The sequence below is a fragment of the Acanthochromis polyacanthus genome, chromosome 2, assembly GCF_021347895.1.
Source record: "Acanthochromis polyacanthus isolate Apoly-LR-REF ecotype Palm Island chromosome 2, KAUST_Apoly_ChrSc, whole genome shotgun sequence".
Taxonomy (NCBI): domain Eukaryota; kingdom Metazoa; phylum Chordata; class Actinopteri; family Pomacentridae; genus Acanthochromis; species Acanthochromis polyacanthus.
Window position 1 is genome coordinate 10,547,505 of NC_067114.1, and position 26,503 is coordinate 10,574,007.

At 38.6% G+C, this 26,503-nt stretch overlaps 2 protein-coding genes and 1 long non-coding RNA gene across 4 annotated transcripts in view; 2 read left to right on the forward strand and 1 right to left on the reverse strand.

The window, feature by feature from the left end:
* tub (TUB bipartite transcription factor) overlaps positions 1-4,313 on the forward strand; it is a 50,666-nt gene extending 46,353 nt beyond the window's left edge. For both annotated transcript variants that reach the window (XM_022192281.2, XM_022192282.2), the window contains exons 9-12: positions 629-743; positions 1,475-1,573; positions 1,693-1,864; positions 2,379-4,313. In XM_022192281.2, the coding sequence (XP_022047973.1) occupies positions 629-743; positions 1,475-1,573; positions 1,693-1,864; positions 2,379-2,512 (520 nt within the window). In that variant the 3' untranslated portion in view covers positions 2,513-4,313. The remainder of the gene's footprint in view (positions 1-628; positions 744-1,474; positions 1,574-1,692; positions 1,865-2,378) is intronic.
* A 2,333-nt stretch (positions 4,314-6,646) lies between these two features.
* On the reverse strand, positions 6,647-11,184 carry ric3a (RIC3 acetylcholine receptor chaperone a). Its single transcript, XM_051944982.1, has 5 exons — positions 10,968-11,184; positions 10,707-10,782; positions 9,455-9,551; positions 8,840-8,997; positions 6,647-8,672 (listed from the first exon to the last, which is right to left on the reverse strand). Exons 1-5 carry the CDS (start codon positions 11,154-11,156, stop codon positions 7,861-7,863), a joined length of 1,332 nt encoding a protein of 443 aa, XP_051800942.1. The 5' UTR covers positions 11,157-11,184; the 3' UTR covers positions 6,647-7,860.
* Positions 11,185-12,019: 835 nt separating this feature from the next.
* LOC110949927 (uncharacterized) overlaps positions 12,020-26,503 on the forward strand; it is a 35,019-nt gene continuing 20,535 nt past the window's right edge. The window contains exon 1 of the long non-coding RNA XR_002595610.2: positions 12,020-12,347. This is a non-coding gene — a long non-coding RNA (uncharacterized LOC110949927). The remainder of the gene's footprint in view (positions 12,348-26,503) is intronic.

A 26,503-nucleotide genomic window follows, 5' to 3' on the forward strand; every position in this document is an offset into this window, starting at 1 on the left:
ACTCTTGTGCCTGAGCAATTTTTTCAGTGTACAAATTTGCAGTTTTGGAGTTTTTGCAAAGTAACATCCACACGAATGCCAGGAGCTGAGGTTTCCTAGCACAACAGTGTATTGTAACAGGATAGTTGACATTATACACTTCACTTGTCAGTGGTTTTAATGTGGCTGATCGGTGTATATCTACAACAGAAGAGGAAGAGCTGTAGGGCAGAGTTTGTCCCACTACAGGAGAGTATTAAAATCATACATCAAGGATTAAAGATTGCAAGAACAGAGTAACATTTTTTTTTCTATTTACATCATCATCAACAAGCTGTTTAAGTCACTTCAAGGCAGCTAAGAAGTCTCAGTCATATACTTTAACACCAAGTCTGTGATGGACAGTTGAATATACTTGAATAATCAGTCAAAAGGTACAAGGTAGTCACAAGTTGGTACTAATACTACTGATGTTGATTTAGGATGTTTCCACCTGAAGCATGATGTTGTAGGATTACTTACAGAATCTGGATACATTTTAGGTATGCAGGGACACGATGTAAAATGTCCTGTAAAAGGTTCTTCATGTATTTTCACTTATACTCAGACCACCAGTCAGACTCTTTGGTTTGTTGTGCTTTCTTTGCAGATCTAACCTCATGGGAACTAAGTTCACTGTATACGACAGCGGTCTGAACCCTATGAAGAGCACCACCAGCCTGGAAGCTAGCAGTCTGCGTCAAGAGCTAGCAGCCATTTGCTATGTGAGTTGGTTGAAATGACTCTTTTTTCCAAAGCTGTGCTCAAGCATATCACAAATATAAAAAATGTTTCACAATTGTTGCAGTTACTGTAAAATATTTGCTTACATGATTTGAATGAATAGCATTTTTCTAGTAGTTTTATTTGTATCAAGAGGACAACATGCAGGTTCATGTGTATGCTTTATACACAGAGCAAACCAAGGAATCTTGTTATTGCAATAACCAGTTTTAAATCAAGGTGTCATCTAAAGTATGCATGCATGAATTCAGTGGAATGTCTGTGAAGGAGAATAAAATCAATTAACTGTCACTTGTCCACAAAGCATAAGATTTCTATTATTATGCTGTAGCTTTTAGTTCAAAAGAGAACATAGATCTTATTCTGAAGTTCAAGTACGAAAGAGAGTGAAGTGTTTAAATCTTGAGCAAGAAAAATGTTCACGTTTTTTGTGTTTTTTCCACGTAATTTGTATTTAATATATTACACTATAAATCTAATAACATATGTGAATTTCTCTTTGGAGATTAATAAAGTATCTATCTATCTATCTATCTATCTATCTATCTATCTATCTATCTATCTATCTATCTCTCTATCTATCTCTCTATCTCTCTCTCTCTCTCTCTCTCTCTCTCTCTCTCTCTCTCTCTCTCTCTCTCTCTCTCTCTCTCTCTCTCTCTCATATGGTTGGTAGAACGTAACTCAGTACAGTCTTACCTTTTCAACCTAGGAAACCAATGTCTTAGGATTCAAAGGACCTCGCAAAATGAGCGTCATCATTCCTGGAATGAACATGGACCACGAGAGAGTGTCTATTCGCCCAAGAAATGTATGTGTAGCCTAATTTCTCCATAGTCGCATGTGTGCTGACCGATTTAAACGCTTATGTAACTGATCCGCTATCAATGGGGCCCATGCTCGGAGCTGTTCTATTCTTCCTCATTACAGGACCATGAGTCACTGCTGGCCAGGTGGCAGAACAAGAACACAGAGAGCGTGATTGAACTTCACAACAAGACGCCTGTGTGGAACGATGACACACAGTCCTATGTGCTCAACTTCCACGGCAGAGTCACTCAGGCTTCGGTCAAGAATTTCCAAATTATCCACGACAATGACCGTAGGTTTCTGTCCTGTATCTGTTTTTCAGAAGTTTTAAAAATATTTAGCAGGGGATTAGCCATTAAGACTTACAAATAATGAAAGAGAGCAAGTCTGTTCTTGCTTTAAAATGCCATTTTGCTCATGACTGTTTATCTGATCATATTGAGCTGTATACAGGTAGACTGGAAACAATGGGCAGGGATAGGAGATACAATAAAATTAACTGTTTTGCTCTTAGAATCATTGAAAAACTTCTTTCTTATATTAGAAATGTAAAAAGGGGCGAAACTAGTTGCAAAAAAAATGTGTGTTCAGTGCAAAAATAATTACACTGTCCAAGTCTCCTCAACTGAAAATATTCAGTTTTATGACACATTTTAATTAATTTTAGATTCTTCATGCACATTTTGTCTGTATTCATTAAAATGATTGCTCTATAATAACTTTTTGTTAAGCACTGAATACTTTGGGTTTGCAATAAAAGGCACCAAACTTTTAAAAAAAACTTTTGTGTTTCTTTTCCCTTGCAGCCGACTACATTGTGATGCAGTTTGGCCGTGTGGCGGAAGATGTCTTCACCATGGACTATAACTACCCAATGTGTGCCCTGCAAGCCTTTGCTATCGCCCTCTCAAGCTTTGACAGCAAGTTAGCCTGTGAATAGAGCCCGGCCTGGAGTTCAGTGGAGAACTGGTCCACCTGTCCTCTCAAAAAGGGCTGTTATCGTATCCCTGGGCCTGGTTGGAGATCTCCAAATCACCCAGCACCTTGGAAGTCCTGCATATCCCAAAATGCTTCATGGGCCTCAAGTTTTACGTGTATGTGTGTGTTTGGGGGAGGGTGGGTGGAAGGGACCTCAGGATGGTCTTGGTCAGTGGAAGAAAACAAGCACAAAGAGTAGTCGAAAATCAGATTCATTTGTTTTGATAACTATAGTCATTTTGTACGGTAATGACATTATAAAAACCAACACTGTTCCTTTATGTAGTAGTTAGAGAAATTTAACATTTCTTTATCTGTAAATTATAACTAACAGTTACACATCAGTAAGTTTTAAAAGTTGACTGGATTTTATGTAATCTACCACATAAAAAAACACAATGTCACACTCTTCCTCAAGCATGAATACAGTTTATATAGTCACTAATTTAAAAATAACATGCACGCCACAGTATATTTATTTTGTTATTTACATATTTATTAGATGTTAATTTTGTTTTCTCCTATTGTTTGCAACAACTTCAGCAGTATTGGCTCTATGGAGCTTGCAAGCACATAAAACGATCCTCACTAGAATATCACTTTGATCCACACTAAACAATTGGAGAGTTAGACACGAAAAGGGCAGAGGCATGTTACACAGTGGCGTGTACCATAAATGATATTGTGTCACGGTGTCATATATGTGAATGTATAGGATGATGGTGCACTTTACTTTGAAGTCTGTGGTGGATGAGATATAGCTGTACATACTTTATTGTGCCTTTGAAGACTAATTCCAGTGTTAAACGTTGGCCGTGAAATGAGCTGAGCTTCGATTGGTCTTTGCATTTCTTGCGGTCCTCACGTGCATCAGAGAAATCTCCCTGTAGCGACAATTAATTCACTTCTCTGATGCTGAGTTCATTTAGACTGACTAAATACCAGGGCTTGTAAAACCTCTGGAAGATAATATTCCAAAGTATGCATCATAGGACAGCATTTCCGTCCTAGTTTGTTTAAATTACGTTTAAAGCCTCCAACGCATTACATGAAAGAGATGAGTATTTATTGACATTGTACTGTAAATCGGGCAGCAGATACAGCAGATATCCAAGGCACTCAGGCTTAAGGTTGTGCTCATATCTGATGTCTGCTTTGGAAAAAAGTACCGATCACGGATTGATTTACTGCCAACAAACACACAGTTACAGTGTGGAACCACCACAGCTTAAACACATTTTCCTTGTCTTGCTTTACATCCTTGATTAATTTTATGCTCCACTGAGGTGGAGTTTGATACATTCCTCTTCTGACTGGCAGTAGGTTTCTATATCACGTGGTTTATTGCTTTTCACATTTTACTCAAAATATTACTCCTCTTGCTCCTTATGGGGCAGTATTCTTTCTCAAATATATGATAGTATTTTGTATTTTATGACCATTAAAAAAAATGCTGAATGACGGCAAAGAACAATCTCTGATACCGCTATTGTTACTGTGGGTTATGAGGAAATCTTTATCAAATGTGCTATTCTTGTACTCAATTGTGTTCTAACTATTTTAAATTTCTATTTTAAAATTGTTGATACTCTTGCTGTAAAGTCTGCTTTTCATACATGTGTCCGGGAACCGATGGTTCTTTCACTTTTTTGTTTTTAGTGCTCTCGTTGTAATGTACAGTAAATGGTGTACAATTTACTGTGGTGGTATAAACACAGTCCTTTGTTCATGAAAAAATAAAATAAAATTACAGTAAATCAAAATATGCGTTCTCTTTCTGAAAAACAGACTAAAAATCATGTATAGTTTTCCAAAGTTGTTGGGTCACTTAGTTGCACTAATGCTGGAAAGTGTATCATTTAGTTTGGTCAAATCCTGTGGATACGTAAAGGAGACGTATAACTTATGCATGAAAGCAGTAGAAGAACATCAAATGAATACGGAAGTACTTTATTTGAGACTGAGCAGCAATGCTGTCTAGTACTTTTTACAACGTGAACAAAAAAAGTTTGCATGACTGTTAGATACAGTGCTTTGGAGAAACTGCATGCATAGAGCGTGCCCTATTAGTTAATTCTGTACGAGTGGCAGTGTGATATGCAAAGCCGATCTATTGTTGAGTGCTGCTCTGGCACTCACAACACAAAACAGTTCCAACATTGCTGAGAGTCATGGATTGGAAACAGACAGATGTTAAATCCTGTGGTGGCTATCTGCATTGTGCATGGTTTCTAGCGGCTTTGCCTGTCTCTCTGTTTTTCTCTTTGGATGATCTCGTTTTCTGCTTTGCATTTTTGTGTGATCAGAGAGAGCACTGGCAATGAGGGTTGTTGCTTGATTTTTTAATTATATCATCAGTATGCTTTTCTTTTTCATCCTGAGACTAAGAATAAGATGGATATGTCTGGCCTTGATCATCTACAGATCTACAAAACAAGAATGTTGTTGTAATGTTGTGTAATTTACTTTGTGAGCCACAACCAGAAAGGTGTTAGTCAGACATATATTTTTTAGTGTTTTACACCAACAGACTCTAATACAAATTCAAGAAACTGCTCATGTTCAAAAAAGACGACATCCTACAGTAACAGCAGTATCTCTAAATTTAGAATGTTTTGGACACACTTTCGGTAGAAAATATGATTTAGCCAAAACTGACTATTCAGAATAGTAATATTATGTTTCAAATGATCTGAAAAGTAATTAAAGTAGATATTTCTTACACGTGGTATTTTAGTAGAGAGTAGAGAGGACAAAAGAAGATCTGGTGTGTCTAATAATATTAACTGGTTTATGAATTTGCCTGTTTACGTGTGCCACTGAGGCACCACTTACAATGCCAGTCCTCTCAAACTGCAATCCGTGAATGGTTTGCAGCCATTGTTATTGTTAGTGGTTGTTACTAGGACTGTGTTTGATGTTTGCTGCAAAACCACTGAGGTTTACTGAGGTTACTGAGAACAAAAGCTGCTAAAATCTAAAATGCCTGGCAAAAAAAAAGAAAAAAAGCAAACAACAAAAGATGCCATTATAGAAATTTTATGTGCTTGCTTGTTTAGAAAGCTGCTTTTAGAGGGTTTTTGCTCGATGTTGATTGTGACAATTATGAAACATCTTCCAGTCTTATGTAAGAACCAGACTTTGTACTTTCTGCCATCTTTTGCTGTTTTTCAGTCTTATTGAACCTAATTGCCTTTGAGCAAGGCAAACTACTCTCAGCTGAAGTCCCTGAACTTCCTGCTGTGGCTGCCTAGTGCTCCGATGCAATTAGAATAAATCCAGGTCAAAAGACAGATTACTGTGCAGCGTTTAATAAGGTGTAACTCAATTGCATCAATCTCCAGAGGCAGCGACACACCAAGCAGCTAATGACTTAATTTTGGTTGGTATTGAAGATATGCTGTGTTGTAGCAGCTGAGGGCTTTCTCACAACACACCTCAGAAGCGACATTTTACTACTCTGATTTGTATTTATAAATGTTCATGCTCTCATTTAGCCTTCATGCCCACTTAAAAAGGCCTTTTCCACCACCAGCACTGCCTCTACACCGGGTGCAGGTTGAAAGGTTCCTATTTCTATGGTAATTCTTGCTGGAGTTTCTTTGCAGTGCAACCTGGATGTTATTATCACAGTTACCAAAGCAAGCATCTGCAGAAGTACAACCGCACTGAGCCACCAGGGGGAGCCAAATATGACATGTCATAGTGAGGCTTTCCACACTGTTTACTTTAGGACTTTCATTTGTAATAACATTTTGGTTTTGTTTTCTGTCTTCTGTTGTGAGCTTTCGTAGGTTCTGTGAAATGTGTGACATTAATAAAAGGCCAGTTGAAGCCACTAAAGCCAGTCTTGTTCAAAACAATTTGATGAGCAGAAACTAGCTGCATGAGGATCTTCAGTTCTTTAACAGTGAGTGTGATTTGAGTGGCCAAAGCTTGGGTGTACAGTGCCTTTAAAATTCTGACTTATGTCACAGAGTGTGATGCATTTCACAAAATTAACAAGAAAAGAGACACATGAGGAACTCGTTTAATGGAAATTTTCACTGATTAAATGCTCCTGGTCCAGTGTATTTCCAGGGTGAAGGGGGGGGGGGGGGGGGGGGGCATTATCCTGTGGCTACGTTGAACTCCTAACATATGTAGAACCGATGGCACATCATTAATGTACAGTAATATAAACAAAAGTAGGACAACTAGGTCTGAGCAGCATGCATGTGGTGCATTTGTGCAGCTACAACATAAGAATAGAATTAATTCATATTATTTGTACAAAGCATGTTCAGCCTTTTCACATAGAAATGAGTCATAAAGAGTCAATATCTATTTTTTTTTTATTTACTGGAAAAAGGTACTTTTTATAAAATAGAGATTTAGGAGACGTGATCACCTTGTCTGCATTTATTTACCAGTAGCTACCTGCAGCTGCTTATTCACTTTATTCCTAACAGAATCCTCTATCGTCTGTAAATTTAACTCATCCAGATTACAGAACCTTATTTGCACACTTAAAGTTTCACAGTACTGTATTGGGAACAGAACCAAAAAACATAAATGACAAAATGAGAGTTTCCATCATGTTTTTTTTTTTTTTTTTTACCACAAACTTACATTCATACAGCATATGTGCACTGCAGGTGTAGCCTGTTAAGGGAAACATCTTGCATATGTTACATGTTCAGTGTAGCTGCAGTGCTGAGGGTATTAGAAGCTGTTGTTATATTCATGGTGTCAAAACTGAGCGAGGCCGCATTTTTTGTCACGATTACACAAAAAACCCATACTGACCTTTCAGTATTTTGAGATTATTTTGGTTTCATGCTGTAGCAAATCTAGCCGGCAATTGGAGACTTTAGCCAATCACAGCTCTTTTCCCCAGAGCATGTACAATAGCACATAAAGCAACAGATTCAGCGGTTAGAGCAGGATGTGGTGGTGGAATAGGTTAGCTGAAGAACTCTCAAAGGGATTCCAATACTGTATGAAGCCACAAACGAGTGTTGGTGGTTGTCGAGTGCTCATTGTTAGACAGGGATTAGAATAAAGCAGGACGGCAGTATATTTTCACATTTTGGGTTGTTTATTTGCTTTGTGGTATTTTCCAAATGCTTGCCTACCTCAGCTTTAAAGGACACCTTTATATGTGTATTTATTACTAAAGAACAGCGCTGAATGTTCCGGTTTATTATGGGTTCTATAGTTCAACCATATAAAGGATAAATATAAACACAGTATAAACACAGTGTGAATTCAGGAACAATGAGTCAACTGTATGTTCAAAGACTCATTGTAGACACAGGAAAAAGTCCTTTACGTCTCTCTCCTGTTCCTCATCCTCAGCCCGCTCACCCCGACATCTTTAGGCGTCTCTGCATGGATACGACCATCACCCTCCACAGGAGCTGACACCAACAAATACTCTTCTTTATCCTCTTCTGCTTCCTCCTCCGGGTTTGAGCCGCCTTCACAGCTGAACTGCAGGCTTTCTGCCTCCATCACTGGATCATCTTCATCAGCTTCCTCCTCTTCCTCCACTTCTGTCCCCTCATCCTCTTCCTGTACCTCATCTTCCTTCTCCTCTTCTTCCTCCTCCTCCTCCTCCTCCTCCTCTTCATAAGCATCCTCTTTAGGATAGCGGAACACATCTTTGTGTTCACTGAAGCTTATTTGCTTCTTCCCTCCACTCTGACACTGAAGCTCTTTGCTCACCTCCAGTCCAATTCTGACCTGCTTTCCTCTGGCAGCCGGTCGGGGAGATGAAGTAAGCAGTAACTGTCTTTTCTCTGCTTCTTGCTCCTCCTCTTCCTCCTCCTCCTCCTCCTCCTCCTCCTCCTCGTCTTCCTCCTCTTCCTCCACATCTTCCTCTGTTTCCTCAACTTCTTCTTCTTCATCCTCATCTTTTACTTCTTCCTCTCTGTCCTCCTCCTCTTCTTCTTCTTCTTCTTCATCTTCCTCTTCCACTACAGACAGTTTCCTCGCCATAATCTCCTCCTCCTCTTGCTCCATTCTCTCTGCCAGGGCCTCAGCAGTGGGCTGGTTGGTGCATTCCTCCAGTATAAACTCCTCAAATGCACGTCTTTCACAGGAGTCGTCATACTCTGGGTAGGTCTCCTCTGGGTAGCCTGCATTGGTGTGCAAAAAGAAGCATTATTTGATGTTCATTATGAGTGTTTAGGTGTACAAAATGGCTTCATATAACTAAAAGTATGTTTGATTTTACAGGAGGCAGATGCTGCTATATTTTGTAAAACACTGTGGGGAGCTTGGAGATTCATATTGAGGCCTGTACCTTCCCAGTCTGCACTGTAGGGAACCTCCTCAGCCTCCATCTCAGGGGAAGCTCCCTCCAACCGGCCCTCTTGCATCAGCTGTGTAATCTGTCTCAGTTGCCTAAGCAGTTTCTCCTCCTTCTTAGATGTTGTAGTTTTACTCTTCCTCCTTCTGCCACTAGAGAGCAGCACACATATGATAGTCAGGTCAGATCAGATCGTAATCCTAAGGGACATCACTTCATGCCAGTAAGCTGTTCTTCCAGCTGCCATATTCATCCTTTGTTTTCCTTGAGTGCCTAAAATTTTCAGTTTCAGTGAATTTATACTGATAAAAATCACTAAATTACTGAGTCTGTTAGTTTTTATTATGTTGTTAAAAGACATTGCTTAATCCAAAAACACGTCCAAAAGTAAGTATTCGCAACTAATGTTTCCTTTCCTTATTCATTAATTTACTCTCTACAGAATTTAAGAGGTAAGGAGACTTCAAAGACAATAACAGCACATCTATTTAAGTTAAATTTGCTTAAATAGGCTTTTCCACTTTTGCATAATTTCCTCTTTCATGTTATGCCTAACTCATTTCTTCTGTATTTCACTGCTTGGGATGTTACTAGAAACATCAATTTTACCTCCCAGAACAATGACTCTTCCCAGAGACAATCCTGTCCATCATCCTTTCTGTTCGCAGCAGTCTCTCCTGGAGCCTGACAAGCTCATAATCAGTAGCTGAGTGATTTAGACGAGAAAACATTGCTTTAATATCAGCACATAATGCATTTCTAACCTGGCACCATACATATGAATTTATATGTAAATTTTCCACCACTAATCTGTAATTATACACAGTCTGGCCAAAAAAAAAAAGTCACCACTTGGATTTGAATAAGCAAATACAGGTAAGATCCTTCCATTGGATAACTACTGCAGTGATGAATACATTTCAGATGCAACAACTTATTTAACCCGAGCCGATGCAGTGAGGAGCTTCTCATTTCTTAAATAACGATGTCAGAAGACGTATCCTGTGGTCTTGGAAAGGATGTAAATCTGTCTCAGAAGTGTCAAATTATTGGCATCAAGCAAAGAAAACAACTAATGAGATTTCTGGAACTACTAAAATCAGGCTAAGAACTGTCCAGTGCATTATTAAAACCTGGAAGGATAGTGGTCAACCATCGTCTTTGAGGAACAAATGTGGTCGGTCACATGGTTTGATGAGTCCAGATTTACCCTGTTTCAGAGTGATGGGAGCATCAGGGTAAGAAGAGCGGTAGATGTAGTGATGCCCTCATCATGTCTAGTGCCTACAAGTCTGTGGGGGTTAGGGTTATGATCTGGGGTTGGTCCCAAAGAATGAGGTCAGCTGACTACCTGAAGATACTGAATGACCAGGTGTTTCTGTCAATGGAGTTTTTCTTCCCTGATGGTACAGACATGTTCCAAGATGACGATGCCAGGATTCATGGGGCTCACATTAAGAATGAGTGGTTCAGGGAGCATGAGACGTCATTTTTACACACGGATTGACCTCCACAGAGAATGGACCTCAGCCCCATTGAGAATCTCTGGGATGTTCTGGAGAAGACTTTTCTCAGAGGACTGACTCTCCCATCATCAATATAAGATCTTTGTGAAAAATCAATGAAACTCTGGACAGAAATAAATGCTGTGACATTGCAGAAGATTATTGACAGAGAATGAATGACATACTCAGAGCTAAAGGCAGTCCAACAAAATATTAGAGTGTGCAACTTTTGTTTTGTCTGGGCAGTGTATATAAAAAGCTACATCTTGACAAATCCAATCATAATAGAATGAAAATGTTAAAACATTTAGAATTACACTCTATGACAAATACTTTCAGCTGCTGAAGGTACTTACTGGTCATACTCTCCATGTTTGTCCTGGTTGCTGTAGTGTAGCTTCCTGATTTATTAGTCTTCCCCTTACATGTCAGCTGGGAACATAAACGTGATCATGACTAGAGTCAGTAATGCAACAAAGATCAACATGGTATTATTCATTTGACTACATTTAGATTAGATATAATTCAGTTTTTTGCATTGTATTATAGTACAGTCTGATAACATTTATTGACTCTTATTTTCACAAAGCCTGTCCACCATGCAGCCATTTAATTACCTTATAGATTATGTAAAGGATGTAAAGGAGGATCCCAAAGCCATATATTGGTATCACTTGAGCCATCAGGTTGTACTTTTTGCCTCGTCCGATGCCTTTGACTTTTACTTCAAGACTGTGCGTCAGCGAATACGAATTGTCGACACCCCACTGGTCTGGGTCTGCTGGTGATGACAGCTGATGCATCATCGAGGGGGAAAACCCAGGTCCAACTGGAAGAGACACAAATCAATCATCAAGCATTCATTAAAGCTAACGTACAAATATCCACATCTTCGAATGCCAGCTCATAATTATTTTCAGTGTTGAGTCATTGGCAGATTATTGTTTGGATTCACTGATCAATCATGATGTATTTGGAATATTTTTTATTTTTTAAAAATCCCATTAGGCATCCAAACCCCAAATATATTAGTTACCTACAGCTCACAACAGCTTCACATTTTTCATTTTTTACATATTGATGATGCTACTCACACATATCATCAGTGATGTTTCCTGGGGTCACTAAGTGTTTCTGGGCTTTCAGTATCAGACACACTCACCTAGACAATCCAGCCAGGGTTGATCAAGCCCGGGTTTGTGTTCTGGTAAAGGCACTAAACCACCCACAGCTCTCCTCTCTTGATCCATCCACCCTGAAGCAACTTGTGCTGCCTCTGATCAGCTCCATGGCCCTTCTCTTATCATATAAGCATCAACTCATTTCAGCTTTGCATTGCTCATATCAGAAATAAATCAGACAAGTAATAGGAGTAAATTAAATATCACTAAATTATTTCTAATTGCAATCAAATTTTGTCTCAGTGAATGATGTGATTCTTTGTGATCAGATCAAGACACAAAGGGGGACTGAAGCAATTCTTAATTTCTGCATTTTCTGCAACACTTAATAATAAATGAAAATTCTTTCTAGAGTTTATACCCATTCTTTTCTAGGCATGTGACCATGTTGTTTACATTTCATCTATTCACCCATAGGTGTCGCTGTTCCGTGAATTCACAATTGTTTTGGAGTAAAAATGTCTCTTCCTCTACGCGCCCCTTCTTTACGCAAACGTACCAGACAGGTAAACCAGTAACGTCAAATCATCCATGTGCTTGACCCTCCTTAACTTTGTCTGACTCTTTTTATACGCTTGAAATTATCGTGCAAAAAACAGTATCCACCGTTTACTGTCCTAAAACAGTCGCTCCAACATTAGAAGTCCAAACACGCTTCTGTTTGGTGTCCAAACAAGCCTGTTGGCCTGATGCCACTCAGCAGTTACAGATGGAAAGTGGCCACCAGACAACCACTGAAGGAAATGATTCATTACCTTAACTGTGGATTCAAGAAACACATGACTGCAGAGAAGAGTCCCTGTTTGGAGTAGTAAGGTAGGAAACGGCGACGTTTGTTTGTTTTTGTTTGTTTCATTTAAGCAGAGTGACGAAATATTGGCAGGAGTGAGGGATTTATCAAAGAAACATGCGTTATGATGTGTGCAAGTGAGATTTCTAACATTTAGTTTGCTTGATTTGTTTGTTTGTCAGCATAGTTGGTTCGGTCAGTGAGTATTTCTTGTCAGTGTCAGTTTGTGGTTCTTGTTTAGATGGATTTTGTGAGCAGCTTGATTCATGGTTTGGCAGACAAGTTGCTTTTAACTGCTTCACATAATAAATTGGACTATTTTGCAATTTCTAAAGTCAAACCACGACATTAGATGCTAACAAAATTGCATTTTTTTAACATTAAGTGATGTACAAAACAAGACTTAAAAATGCTGCTGTAATTCACAGTGACTACACTTTCTCTGCAAATAGCTCATTCCTCCTGTAAGAATATCCTCTTAATCCAAACAATTTAAGATAGCATTCTAGTTTTGACTGATATGTTTTACACACAACATCATAATGAGTTGTGATGTGAACATTCAGAGCTTCTTTATGCAACTTTGGTGCAAAAAATGTGAATAATTTCCAAATATTCTGTCTTGTTTATGGTCAACTGACAACCCTTAATAAATTTATATCAGATGTGTCCCTGTTGTGATGACTGATCCATTCTGACAGCACCTCCAGGTCTCTGCTTGAACTGATATCTGGTTTAGTCCAAAATGGGTCTTTCCATCTTAAATCATCACATTTTTAGAGCAGTTTCTGCTCCATCATCTCTGATATGCCTGAAAATTTTCTTGCATAAAGTATGGGCATTTCTAAAGATATTTGAGAATAAATATTTTTTTGAAAACTGCACTTCAGCCCTTTTTTGCACATTAACATTTGAGGCTATGTTTGGTTGATGATATATCAGGAACTGTTAAATATAAAGGATTATCGCTTTGCACACTCTTGGCATTCTCTCCATGGACTTCATGAGGTAGAACTGAAATAGTTTTCCAACAGTCTGAAAGGCGTTCCCAGAGATGCTGAGCACTTGTTGACCCTTTTGCCTCTAATTCCAAACCATCTAAACTGGGTTTAGGTCGGATGACTTCTTGGTCAGATAGCCCTTCCAAAGCCTGGAGGTGTGTTTGGGGTCATTGTCCTGTTGAAAAATAAATGATGGTCCAACTAAGCGCAAACTGGATGGGATAGCATGTCACTGCATAATGCTATGGTAGCCATGCATCAGTTTTGAATAAATCCCCAACAGTGTCACCAGCAAAGCACCCCCACACCATCACACCTCCTCCTCCATACTTCAGGGTGGTTATCCATACATATAGTGGCCATACGTTCACAATTTCTGCATCACAAGAAGACACGACGGGTGGAACTAAAGAGCTCAAATTTGAACTCATCAGACCAAAGCTCAGATTTCCACTGGTCTAATGTCCATTCCTTGTGTTTCTTGGCCCAAACAAATCTCTGCTTGTTGCTTTTCCTTAATAGTGGTTTCTTAGCAGCTGTTAGCGGCCTGATTCATGGATGGATTTTAACTGTTGTCAAATAGGGCTGTCAACTGTGCACCAACCTGACTTCTGCACAAAACAACTGATGGTCTTAACCCCATTAAGAAGGCAAGAAATTCCACAAATCAACCTTGACAAGGCACACCTGTGAAGTGAAAACCATTGCCAAGAGTGTGCGAAGCAGTGATCAAAGTAAAGGGTAAAATAATAATAAATATTTTGACTTATTTCACACTTTTTTGTTTACTACATAATTCCATATGTGTTCATTCATAGTTTTGATGCCTTCAGTGAGAATCTACAAAGTCATGAAAATAAAGAAAAAACACAAAAAGAGAACGTCTGTCCAAACTTTTGACTGGTTGTGTAAATAATAAGATCTTTTTTTGCCTTTTAAAGTATCTGATATATCACTCTAAAATGTCACAAATAGCATTTTAATTATCCATTGTTAATGCAATGTTATTTTATACAGAATAGTTTAAATCAAATGAGAGATGTTCGAGAAGAAGGCACCTGATGATTGAAAATGTGATGACGTAATGAACCTTAAGAAGGTCTTATATGGTGCCTATGCCTATGATTTAAATCTGTTGGAGTACGGTTATTAGAACAGACATGTGGTCAGTGCCCAAATGTTTTTACATCAAAGTCACCAAACACAGCAGCTGGATCAGTGCCATTCCTGACGTACGACATTATAAAAATAACACGCAGAGCAACAAGAACTTCTGTTCCTCCAGGTCAGGATGGCATTTTCTAGTTTATCTTGTATAGGTCGCTGTAGATCTCAACAAACATGTTTAAACAGATTCAAATGTTCTTCTAGAAATACGTAATTTTCATATCAAAACAGCATATACCTTATAGATGTTCTTTAACATATGTAATATGCATGTTTTTCCGTTCAGCCCTCATTCATCGTATAACATTATGATGATGAACATGTGTGCATGAGGATGGGGCCTGGAGGCCTGGTGCACTTTGCGTAAAGTAACATCTGGCAACAACAACAACAACAGCAGCAGCAGCAACAACAAAAAAAAGACACAGGAGATGGAGCAGGATGGAGATGGATGGATGATGATCTGATAAGCCGCCTTACCCTCAGGCTGCCCCATCTCCTTTTTCCCTCTGGGTAAAAGCATTCTGGGCAGGAAGAGAGAAATGCAGAGAACAGAGCACGATATAAGAGTAACCTTCTGGCAAGTCGTTATAGACATTTTGTCTCAGAAAATGACAGCCATGCGTTTATTTCACTTGAGCAGCAAAGCTAGTATCCACAGATGTCATCGCTCTCATCTGGTGATGTTTCTGCCCAGATTAGACCAGATTAGAGCCGCTGCATTCAAGGGCTGTGTGAGAAAATGACTACAAATCCTCAAAAAGGCATCATTTGGCCTTGGATGCTAGTGTTCTTCTTACTTTTGCTTATTCTTCTTATTATAACCTCCAGTTTTGATGGACACAATGTAGCATTCTAGTGTGAGGCTGCATTACAGCTGTAATTCAGGTTTGATAAACGTGTCACACCGATGGCTTTTGATTGAAAGTCCATCACTATGATTTGTGAGAGAGAGAGAGAGAGGGGGAAAAAAAACAAGCAGACGAAAGGTTGCCAGTGTTTTCAAGGTGTCTCGTTTGGTATTGATCTGGTAAATTCCCTCGGTTAACCTTGTTATTGCTTCCAGCTGACATTTCACATCGGATTTGTCATATTTTGTGGAATGCAATAAAGAGGTAGTGAATAAGTGGGGAGGATGGATGCATTAACTGTTCTATTGTGTTTGTAGCTGTGGAACTGAGATGGATGAAGATGTAAAAAAAAAAAAAAAAGCCACCATTACTATGTGTAAGAATATTTTTTTAACATTAAGAATTTAGTTTTTAACCAAAAGCAATAAAAACAAACAAAAACAACCATAAGAAATCAAGAGATTACACCCTTGAGATGCAATCCACCAAAAATATATTTTTTTACAGCATTCATTGATTATTCCCTGGTGAGGGCGTCTACAGGTTAGGTGTTTTTGATGAGCACTTGAATGCAACATGTGACCTATCAGCCCAGCCTCTCTGTGGACCCTGTTCAGTGCATTTTACAGCAAAGAGCAGCAGATGGCAGTGCAGGCTCAGGTACGAAGGTGTAGCTCAAGAGAGGAGACCACCTGCTCAGTACCCCAACAGCCCAGTAACTTGCAATATAAATATAGTCAACAGATTTCTACAGCAATCTTGAAAACTAGTAGCTAAACGAGATGTTTTGTTTTCTCTTTTCTCTTCCTGAAACCATGTGCAGGTTTACCACATTGGCGGCTCACAAGAGACGCAACAGCTTATGTGCTTGTACAGTTTTAGCACACAGTCAGCTCTAACATGGCTTCACCTCACCATCACATGTGTTGGCTTCACTATTATAAGCTGTGTTAGAAGTATATAAATATATATTTTAGTGATAGTTACTCAGTTATAAAATTATTCAGTTTTTAACTTAATTGTCCACAATGTAAAACAGAATGTTAAAAATGTTTCAATTCAAAATGAGTCACAGACAGTAAATTGAGGACAAACATGAAGAACTGAGCATTAATGAATCACATAATGACGTAGATCTAGATGCACTTTAGTGATTAAAAATCACATAAGGATGCTCTACAGTCTGCATTCTACTAACATGTTGTGAAATGATGCTGTAATAGTGCTATCTTTTAGGTTTTTGTGTCATAGTTGTGTGGAATTCTACTACTACTGGTGGTGTTGTATTTAAGAATAACTAGAATGGAGAAAAAAGTAACACAGATTTGATTAGAGTTTGGAATAGTCATCATTTTTCCAACTATTTATGAGATTATTGTAGGATAATATGCATTGTTTTACACCACAGTTCAGCACTTGAACTCAAATCAACACCAGAATCAGCTTTACTGGCCAAATATAGTCCAGGCTTTAAGTATTTGGACAATCTTGTTCTTTTGCTTGTTTAAATTTAAATAGTCTCACTTTTATTTTGTGTATATTTATACTAACCTGAGCCTTTTCAATATATAGTGCGCAACATTTAGGGTTTTAAAAGTAATTAGACAAATACAGTGAGGTCAATTAAATCATTAAATTAAAGATTTTATGGAAAGTCCTTTGGCGCCAATGTGTACCTGGAGTTACTAAATGCTTTGTATCCTCTGTGGTGATGCTCTGGAAGGTCTTTACTGCAGCCAGCCACCCTCACCTTGTTGTTGGTTCTCCCTCCTTTAGTCTGGATTTTAGCAGGAGATCAAGTTATTGACTCTGCCAATCAACAATATTCCACCTCTTTAGTCTAAAAAGCTGTTTATTGTTTTGGTCCCTGTTTTGGATAATTTTCTGATGAGATGTCCTCCCATGAGATTTGCAGCATTTGACTAAATCAGAGCATAGAGAACACTTCTGTACAGTTCCTCATCCTGTCAGTTCCATCAGTCGTGAAAATCAGCAATAAATGCCAGTCTGCCAGTTCCATTGGCAGCCATACGTGTCCAAACCATAACAGAGCCTCCACCATGTTAACAGATGAGTTGGCATGCTTTGGGTCATGAGCTGCTCCAAACTCTTTCCATCATTTTGATGGACGTAGTTTTTTTTTGTTTCGGCAGTCGACAGAATTTGGTTTGACAGTGCTACCGGTTTCTTTTAGATGTTTTTGCTGATTGCCACCTGACCTTTATGGCCAGGAGTTTGCGTCTTGTCTTTCGTGGCCACGAAGTCTTCGCTTGATTTCTTCACCATGCAGCTCATTCCCCGATTTGACAGACAACTCCATCCCAATCCTGATGGCAACTCTCAATCAGACAACTCTGAGCCATGTGCAAGCTCAGAAGTCTTCAGTAAGCCTGAGATGACACACAGCTGCTCAAGAAAGAGTTACTCGTCAAAAGAGATGAAGCATTTGTTGTCTGTGAGTCAGATGCTTCACAGTCATCGACTGCAAAGGATCCCCCCCCCAAAATATCAAACGTGATGATTTTGTTTGAGGTCACGTCCAATTATTTTGAACCCCTACATTTTTGGCACCACATATTAAAGGGGCTGAATGTCACACACACATTGATGTAAACCAACTCAAACTACAGCTGTGACACGGTGGTTTAATGCAGTGTCCATTATTTTAAATCAAACTGAAAATGCCACAGAACAAGCAAGAAACAGCCTGAAGAACAAAATATGCCAAAAACACTTTCCAAATACTTACAGCGGGGCTTGTGTGTGGACATAAAGGGAGTTCAGTTCTCATTTTCAGTATTGTACTTACACACAGCTTTAAGAACTGTTTTTTTAAAAGATGGAGAGACATACAGCTGAAAATAATGACAACAAAGCTGAACCAAAGATAAAAAATTAACTCATGTACATACAGGAAGATGTCTCCATTGTATCTGCATTAAGTAAAGATTCAAAAAGTAAATGAAAAGCAAGCAGCATTGATCAGCAACATATCACACGTGTCAAACTGATAACAGGAATACAAAAGCACAAGTGTGCGGAGTGCTGGAGTAAATACTGAACAGACACGCACAAAGGTCAGTACTGTAGGTGGGACCTAGGGGACTTTTTAGCAAAGAGCATTGCAGAGATGATCCCACATGCATCTTTCACTGAAAGAACTGGCTTGTAGGATTCAGTAGCATTTAGTGGGGAGGTTGCAGATTGTGACCTATGTGAATGTCCCTCCATTTACAAGTGTATAGGAGAACTTATGGTGACTTCAGTGTTCCAGTGTTTAGTTTGTCCATTCTGGGCTGCTGTAGAAACATGCCAGCACAATAAAGAGTACTCATGGAAGAGGACCGGCTCCCGCTGTAGATATGCAGGGCTCATTCTAAGCTAACGAAAACACCAAATCATACTTATGAGTCATAATGTGTTCATTAAAACATGATTATGAATACTATATTCCAGTTCTTCTAATAGATCTCCCCAAATCCTCCACACTGGTCCTTTAATGAAGTGTCTAAAGCTTTTTTGAACAGCGATCAATGTGTTAAACCCTGCAGAAGTCGGATAAATAATTGATTGTATACATATTTATTTTTTACCTTGTGCTTGCACAAACATAGTTGATTGTTAACCTGTTTGGCTGCTTATTAAAAAAACTATTGAAAATACTGCTGAAAGGTGCTGCTGAAGAGGTGTTGTACAGTCTGTTGTGCCAACAGTCTTGGAAAGAATTTAGGCATGTTTTTAGAGAAGTTTTAATGAATTAAACATGTTTAAGGAATATTTTTTTGCAAACCTGTCATGTACAACAGTTTTAATCACAGATCAGTGACTTTCCAGCATTGTTAAGCATGCAGATTTTTTTTTTAAAATATTGGCTTCAGATATTGTGCTCCTGGGTTTCTTTATCATATCCCTCCCATTCCGAGCAGACAGATATGAAAGAATTATGATTTCAAGATATAAAATGTGTTTGGTCAGTTTTCATAGTCTATTTGGGGATTATGTATGACTAATTAACTGAGTACTTTGTGCCAGTATTACTATTTACTGTGCAATGATTAATGGTAAGTGTAAAGATACAGTGCTGTGTGAAAGTTTTACACCAACAGTAAAGTGATGAAGCCATGTGTAGTTTTTACTTGAAGAACTTCATGCATTTAAATACAAAAACATATAGAACTGCCCTTTGTATTTAGGTGAACTTGCCACATTTTGTGAGTAGATTTAGGTTGACTCACATGTTTCTGTCTCATGTAATCCCACGCTGACAAACTGCGAGCACTTGCACTAGCAGCCATGCTGGATAACAAGCCTCAAGTATATTGGCTATGGAGAGAATCACGTTATTGATTCAACAGTAAATATTTTGGAGCGATAACAAAACAGAATTTATTTTATGTAAGATTTAAACCAAAGCTGAAAATGTCATTACCAGCTGAAGCTTAAAATAAGAAGCCCTTTATGGAGTTTTCTCACAAACAAACAAGTTTGGTTTACATTCAAAACATAACCTTGAGGTTTAACAGATGTGCTCCATGAATTTTCTTTCTCATTAATGATATTAAATGCATATTATGACCATTACTGATAGTGATCAGCACAACAGAAAATATTGTGATGATATTTTTGGTAATAATGCCCAAGCTCAACTTTGGCTGCATTTTTGGGCTGGATGTCATGCTGCAGAATCCATTTGTTACTGATCTGATGCCTTCCTGATGTGATCGTTTGGTGGATAAGAATCTCAGCATCTAAAGCTTTTGGTGTCTTAACCCTTGAACCAGCTCTGAGATGCAAATATCTCAAATATACTTCTCTGTTTTCTGGTCACACTTCTGGATAAACATATTTATTGCAGATTGCTTATTTAAATGAATATTATCCTTGTTTGAGTATTGGATGCTATGTGGACTTCCCCAAGGATCATCTCTATGTCCAGTAGATGTTATGTTTAGGTGACTCCATGGATATGCTGTCAGTGTTCTTTATTATGCAGATGATGTGCAGCTCCACCTATTATGTCATTCTCAAAACCCACAGGGAAGTAACTGTCATTAGAGCCATGCCAGAGACTTTCAGAGGTGGATTGCTTAATATTTTCTCACAGCAAGATGCAAAGGACGCTGAAATATTTCTCGTTTATAATGGAAATGGAAATGTATACATTTTTTCTTCATTTACTCAATCACAGAGTTATCAAATGCTGCAGAGCACCTGGATACTTTTTACCGGAGCACCCACCTTGACAGTCATTTTAAAATGGTGCAGGATGTAATGAATTCAGAAATGATGAAGCTGTTGTCTTCAGTTACTCTTACTTGCCCAGATGCATCAGCTACATATTCATCTCTTGCAAAGCCAACACCACCACTACCCTTAGAATTGATTTTATTCATCATAGCCATCACTACATTGATAAAAGGTTTTGTTTCTCTTTGTTTGACGTACTTATGGTGACAACTGCCGCTGGCTGCATGAACAATCCAGAGTGATTTGCTAATTAGAAAGCTGCTAAAATGTGTCTGCTGCTTGGTACCACGGTGGAATGTGTATCTTTGAACATCTATTTTTGGCTGGCTTGGACACCCTGTCTTTTGTTTATTCTAGAGGTAGAGGGAGATGTGTCAGGCCTGCAGCTGGCTAGGTGAGAGGAGTACCTGGGACACCTCCATTTATTTTATCTTTACGATGTCAATCTTCAAGTTCAGCAAGTTGAGCACAGCTCTTATACACTCCAAATTGGAATAGATGTCACTGTAAGATTGGGATTGGGTGGGGGGACATAAGTTATTTCACTTTTCTGAAATGGAGACTTGGGGAACAAACTAGTCAAGAAACTTCTTAAATAGCTTAATTTGGCAAATCTATCTATCTATCTATCTATCTATCTATCTATCTATCTATCTATCTATCTATCTATCTATCTATCTATCTATCTATCTATCTATCTATCTATCTATCTATCTATCTATCTATCTATCTTCTCAGTATTCACCTGATGCATCCTGTGGGTCTAAAATGCCATTTTACCTGCATTCTTTCAAAAGACCAGCAGGGGGCGACTCCAGTGCCTGCAAAAAGAAGTTCAGTTGTATAGAAATCTATGAGAAAATGACCCGACTTCTCATTTTACTTTTTGTCTCGATAAACATTTTCCTCAGAAGTGTGTAGTTTTCATTGCTAGTCCCGAGTCTCCCTCAGTGCAACATGGCGTTCGTTAAGCTTCAGTGTACCGCCGGCGGTACACTTACTAATTTGCATAGGAATTTAAAGAATGTCTGAAGGCTGCAAACGCGATTATACAAACACTATACGCCGATGGAAAGCTTAGATTCTCATGAATCCGCCGGTATAAACCACTTTCAGATGTGATTATCACAGCGGGTGAGAAAAACACATTTGTCCGACAAACAACGAATATCCACCCATCCGTTCTCTATACATGGCTTCAACGTACACAGCGCGACTCGCATTTCCGGGTTCATTATTATACCCAGATGAAAATATTCCACAAAAAACGGCCATAATCCAACCTTTTACATCCAGACGACACAAGCCAGTAAACTATTTTGTCCAAAACATGTCCTGAAGTCGGTATAAAATCCATGAATCGGTTGTTTTCGAGGAAATGCACCTTGCGATGCGCGTCCAATATTCCCTGTACTTCTCGTCATATTTTTTATTTACAAATAGAATATTAGCGATTTTTTTGTACTGAAAATGGCTGGAATTGACTGCAGCTTAAAGGGTTAACTCAACTATGCACCTATTTAGAGTCAAATAGATGATAACCTAAGGTATGATTGAGGGAATGGCTATCTTGTAATGGACAAATGACTACAGTTGGGTAGTGTGCAGTGTTCTTGAGTTTTCAGTCAGATCTAGCCCTCACTCATTGCGCTCAGTTTCAAAAGACCATGACTGTTGACTTGATGCCTCTAAGCTGTTTATCAAACTAAATGTCCAGCTTTTACTTACAGTTAATGGTCAAACCCATCAAAAATCTTGCTTCGAGACAGAAATCCATATTTTGATTTCATTTGAGCAAACGGAAGAATACCGAGGCACACACCACAAAATTGTTCTATGCTGGATATTTTTAATAAATTCCATTTTACACTATAAAACAAGACAACACATAGAGCGCATGTTGTCTACTAATCAAAGCCTGAAGTCTGTATCTTTTCCTGTCTGGTCATTGTTAAAAGTACATTTCAAATTAGAACCAGTACGCTTACCTTACCAGATTTTTCAGACTATTTTGACAGTAAACTAAATGAAAAGCAGTAAATTGACAGCCCCAACGGCACAGTATTGCATTGTTCAAACAGTAAGAAGGCTTAGTGCAATGAGTTTATTTCAGTGGTAGTGTTGAAATCATAGTTGGTTTTTCTTCAGTGTTCTGACTGGCATCTCATTTTTGCAGCCATGTAGGGTTTCATTTCAGTCAAACAATGGTTGTAGACCTTTTCAATCTTGGACTATGACCTGGTGACCTTCATGTGACAGCTCCGTTTGCTGACCATGAGGCAGGCTGGCAGGCAGGGATATGAAATGACGATTTGAAAAAATTCTTAACACTTCTGCAAATCCACCGAATGGTAAAATTATCACTTAAAGAGATATTGTCATGACAGAACATATCATTTTCATTTCCCCGTATTAAAAGTATTGGAACATTTTAGTCTATGTTCAGTGTTCAGATACTAGGGATACTGCCTTGTGACTTAAAAAAGAATCCTGTATCCCACAATACAGCTGAAAATTCTGTCATAGCTGGCATGGTTGAACATTATTGGCCATGCCATACACCCTCTATAAGCTTTTAATCCTAGGAAACAAATATGCATTTGTGTACCCTCTCTGGATGAATGGATTATAGATTATCACTGCCAACCAGCATATGATGCCAACAGAGATTATGGCTGCTGTATGTTGAATAAAGCAGATACCACTGTTTGGGAAATTGTGGCGCCATGAACTACTTCAAGGTAGTATGGGCGTGCTGCAGAATGTGACACATAGAGGGTATTAGGGATTTTAGCTGTAGCTCTTTTTCATAACGGCCTGGTATTTTAGAGACAGTTGAGTTTCGAATTGCCATTTTCACCCCTGCTCCCTGTTTCTGTTTTCTATTCCTATTATTCCAGGCAACTCAACTGTGAACTGGCTCAAAATGTATTTCCATATTTTCCCATAATTGCAGCATTGTTGAAATAAGACTTTCATCGTTCTCATGGAAACCCCTGAGTACACATCAAGCTGTGCAATTACTCAAAAAATAAAACCCACTAATGTCAGAGTGGTGAAAATATCAGAGTGCACTCCCATTCCCAAAATCCAGCTGGGAAGTATTAAATTTTGAATTTGACCACGTGCATATTCACAGCCACAAGCTCTTTAAAGAAATGACATACAGACTGTTGGCCCATTTTAGCTGCTGCCTTTGATGCTTTGCTTTGCTTTTGGTGATGCCATACTGGAGGTATGTCCAATTCACTCTGCACTGTTAATACCAGCACTTGGCTTTTATCTGTTTACTGTGCCTCTCTCTTATCAAGCCTTTAATTGCTTAATTATTCTTCATTGGGCTCAATTAAAACACAATGGACTCTGCTGTTGTAAAAGTCAACTATTTCTGCTCTTGCACAGCAAGTTATATAAAGAATGGGAGAGATAGGCTGTTGCGGTTGGCCTTCTATTATGTACTCGGAATAAATGAGATTCTGTTATTCTTTGGATGAAAGTCTGGCCTTTCTGATTATTATGCTAACAGAAAAATATAACATTGACTTTTATAAAATGTTCTGGCTCCTCGAGTCGAGTGAGGAATAGATTCACATACATGGCAATCAACGCACCTTACCCAAACAAAATTACTTTTTAGAAATAGAAATCGTTTTCTTTCTCTATTCATGCAAGTGATTTGTTGCGCAATGTCACCTTACTCAATAGTAGCAAAGCAGGTTTACATCAGTTTTTTTTTTCCTCTTTTTTTTTCCTCTCCTCCCTGTGCCTCTATCTAAATCAGTCAATTTATTTCCAAATTGCATGTCGAGTGTAGGAGCAAGGGCTTATGGCAGTATATTAAATCACTGCACTCCTACAGTATATATTTTGAGAAGGTTTAATTTTTTTCCCTCTTTTTGCTGATATTGATGGGGATGCACCTGGCTTTGAGTGTCATGAAGGACACGCTGTCACAAATTTGAATCTTGTATATTCATAGAAGAAAGACAGTCGTGAAAAGTGAATGAAGTGGATTAATGGAGTCGAAACATGTTTTACAATATGGGACAGACCTTGACTGTCTTTTAGTTGTATGGTTGCCAGTCTGCACACTTTAATTTATTAGTAACAGAAGGACAGACACTATCACTAAGGGATGCAATTTAAATTTGTGTTGCCTTTATGGACTGTCATGAACAAAACAGGCACACTTCTTTCTGTGGAGAATTTGAATGGGAGCCCTTTCTGATGAATGCACATAGACGGCACAATACCAGGGCCCTGGAACAAGCTCACACAAATGGAATTGCGGTTGTTTTTAATGTCGTGCCTGTGTTTTTCCTGATATGACCAGCGAGGATGTCTGTTATGAAAAAGATCTATTGCTTTGTCTGTAAAATATCATAAAATAATGAAAAATGTCCATTGCTAGTTCGTTTAGCCCAAGGTATCATCATCAACTGTTACTACAATTTCAAAAAAGTCCCTTTTTCTGTGTGCATCGACGGTTTTAACGTCATTGTTATGCCTGTTTGATGGAGTCATACGATGAGAGGACTTTTTTGTGGTCATTTGGAACAGCTATATTGCACAACAGAAGTAAATATACTCTGCTTAAATGTCAAAGGATTCAAAATAGTCACACCTTACAATGATTGCATAACTGTTAAGTTTGACAGTATGGAATCTGCTATTACTTGAAATTAAAAACAGCTTAGATTTGCCATATGAAAAATGCAAGCCCCCAAGTAGGAATGCAGTGCATCAACAGTTGGTGCTAAGACTCAAATCTTTTATTTCCTTCAACTTTCCACTTTTATTACTTGAGCATGGAGAATACCAAATTTCTGAGGAAATGTTCTGCCCTTTTTCAGAGACTTTTTTTTTTTTTTAGTTGTTCCATACTGGAAGGGTTAGTGTTGCTCTGTGTTTCTCTTTAAAATACCCACAAGGTGCTCTGTTGCATTCAAGTCAGGCAACATACCTGCTCAGGTCAGAGCTTTTGCTTTTTCCTTCTTTAGAAACTCTTGTGTGATTTTGGCATTGTGCTTCAGATCCCTATCATGCGGGAATATTCCTCTTCTGCCAAGCGTCTGCAGACTGAGAGTCAACTTGTCAGCCAGTATTTTGGTATAGCCACAGGCATTCATGGGACCATCTGTAAATATCACATCCATAACAACGTTTGCACTCATGCAACCTCTTTACACCACACTACCACCTCCGAGCTTCACTGCCAGGACTAGACATTCACTGTGGAGGTCCAAACGTTTTGGACCGCATCTGAACCGAACAATTTCACCTTGGTCTCATGTGAGCAAAGAATGCACTTTCAACATTCAGCAAGCTTATTTTAGGGCTCTGTAGTTTCATCTTGCAGTTTTATTTTAAACAGCAAGCAAAGCTATTTTTCTTGCGTACCATTCAAGTTGACATTAAGCACACGGCCATGACACTGTCTGAGCTGTCACACACTTCAATATCCACTGATAACTGCTGTGCCAAGTCTGAAGCTCTTGCCCTTCTGTTTTTCAGAGCGAGATTGCGGATGTAGTCATCATCTGAGGCATCATTATAAAAGGATAACCACTGTGGTTATTAGTAGGGTTACTACAGCTCATTCTACATCTGCCTCGCAATCTAATTTTTAATTTCCTCCAATGATTCTTTTCCATATGGAGCCATGAACATGCAGACAGACACAATCCAAAGCTAAGAATGTTCTGGTGGTCACAGGTCTTTTTATTATTATGCTCATGCAATCCAGCTAAACGGAAACCATAAGTGTACTCAGTTTCCATTTTTCTCTAACTTGCGTGTTAGTTGTCACAGGTGTATTTGTTTTTGGTGCATTACATTTCTACTTTGGGGTCTGTATTTTATATTTTTAGTCTCTAAAATAATAGTTTGTGATCCTTTGTAAGCTTTAACACTGCT

Excerpts from the sequence above, each read along its gene's own strand:
- ric3a (XM_051944982.1), bottom strand. The coding sequence starts at position 11,156 with ATGATGCATCAGCTGTCATCACCAGCAGACCCAGACCAGTGGGGTGTC. Across the intron at positions 9,552-10,706 it reads AAACATGGAGAGTATGACCA|CTACTGATTATGAGCTTGTC; the intron begins GTAAGTACCTTC and ends TAAATCACTCAG. Across the intron at positions 8,998-9,454 it reads AAGAGTCATTGTTCTGGGAG|TGGCAGAAGGAGGAAGAGTA; the intron begins GTAAAATTGATG and ends GCTGCTCTCTAG.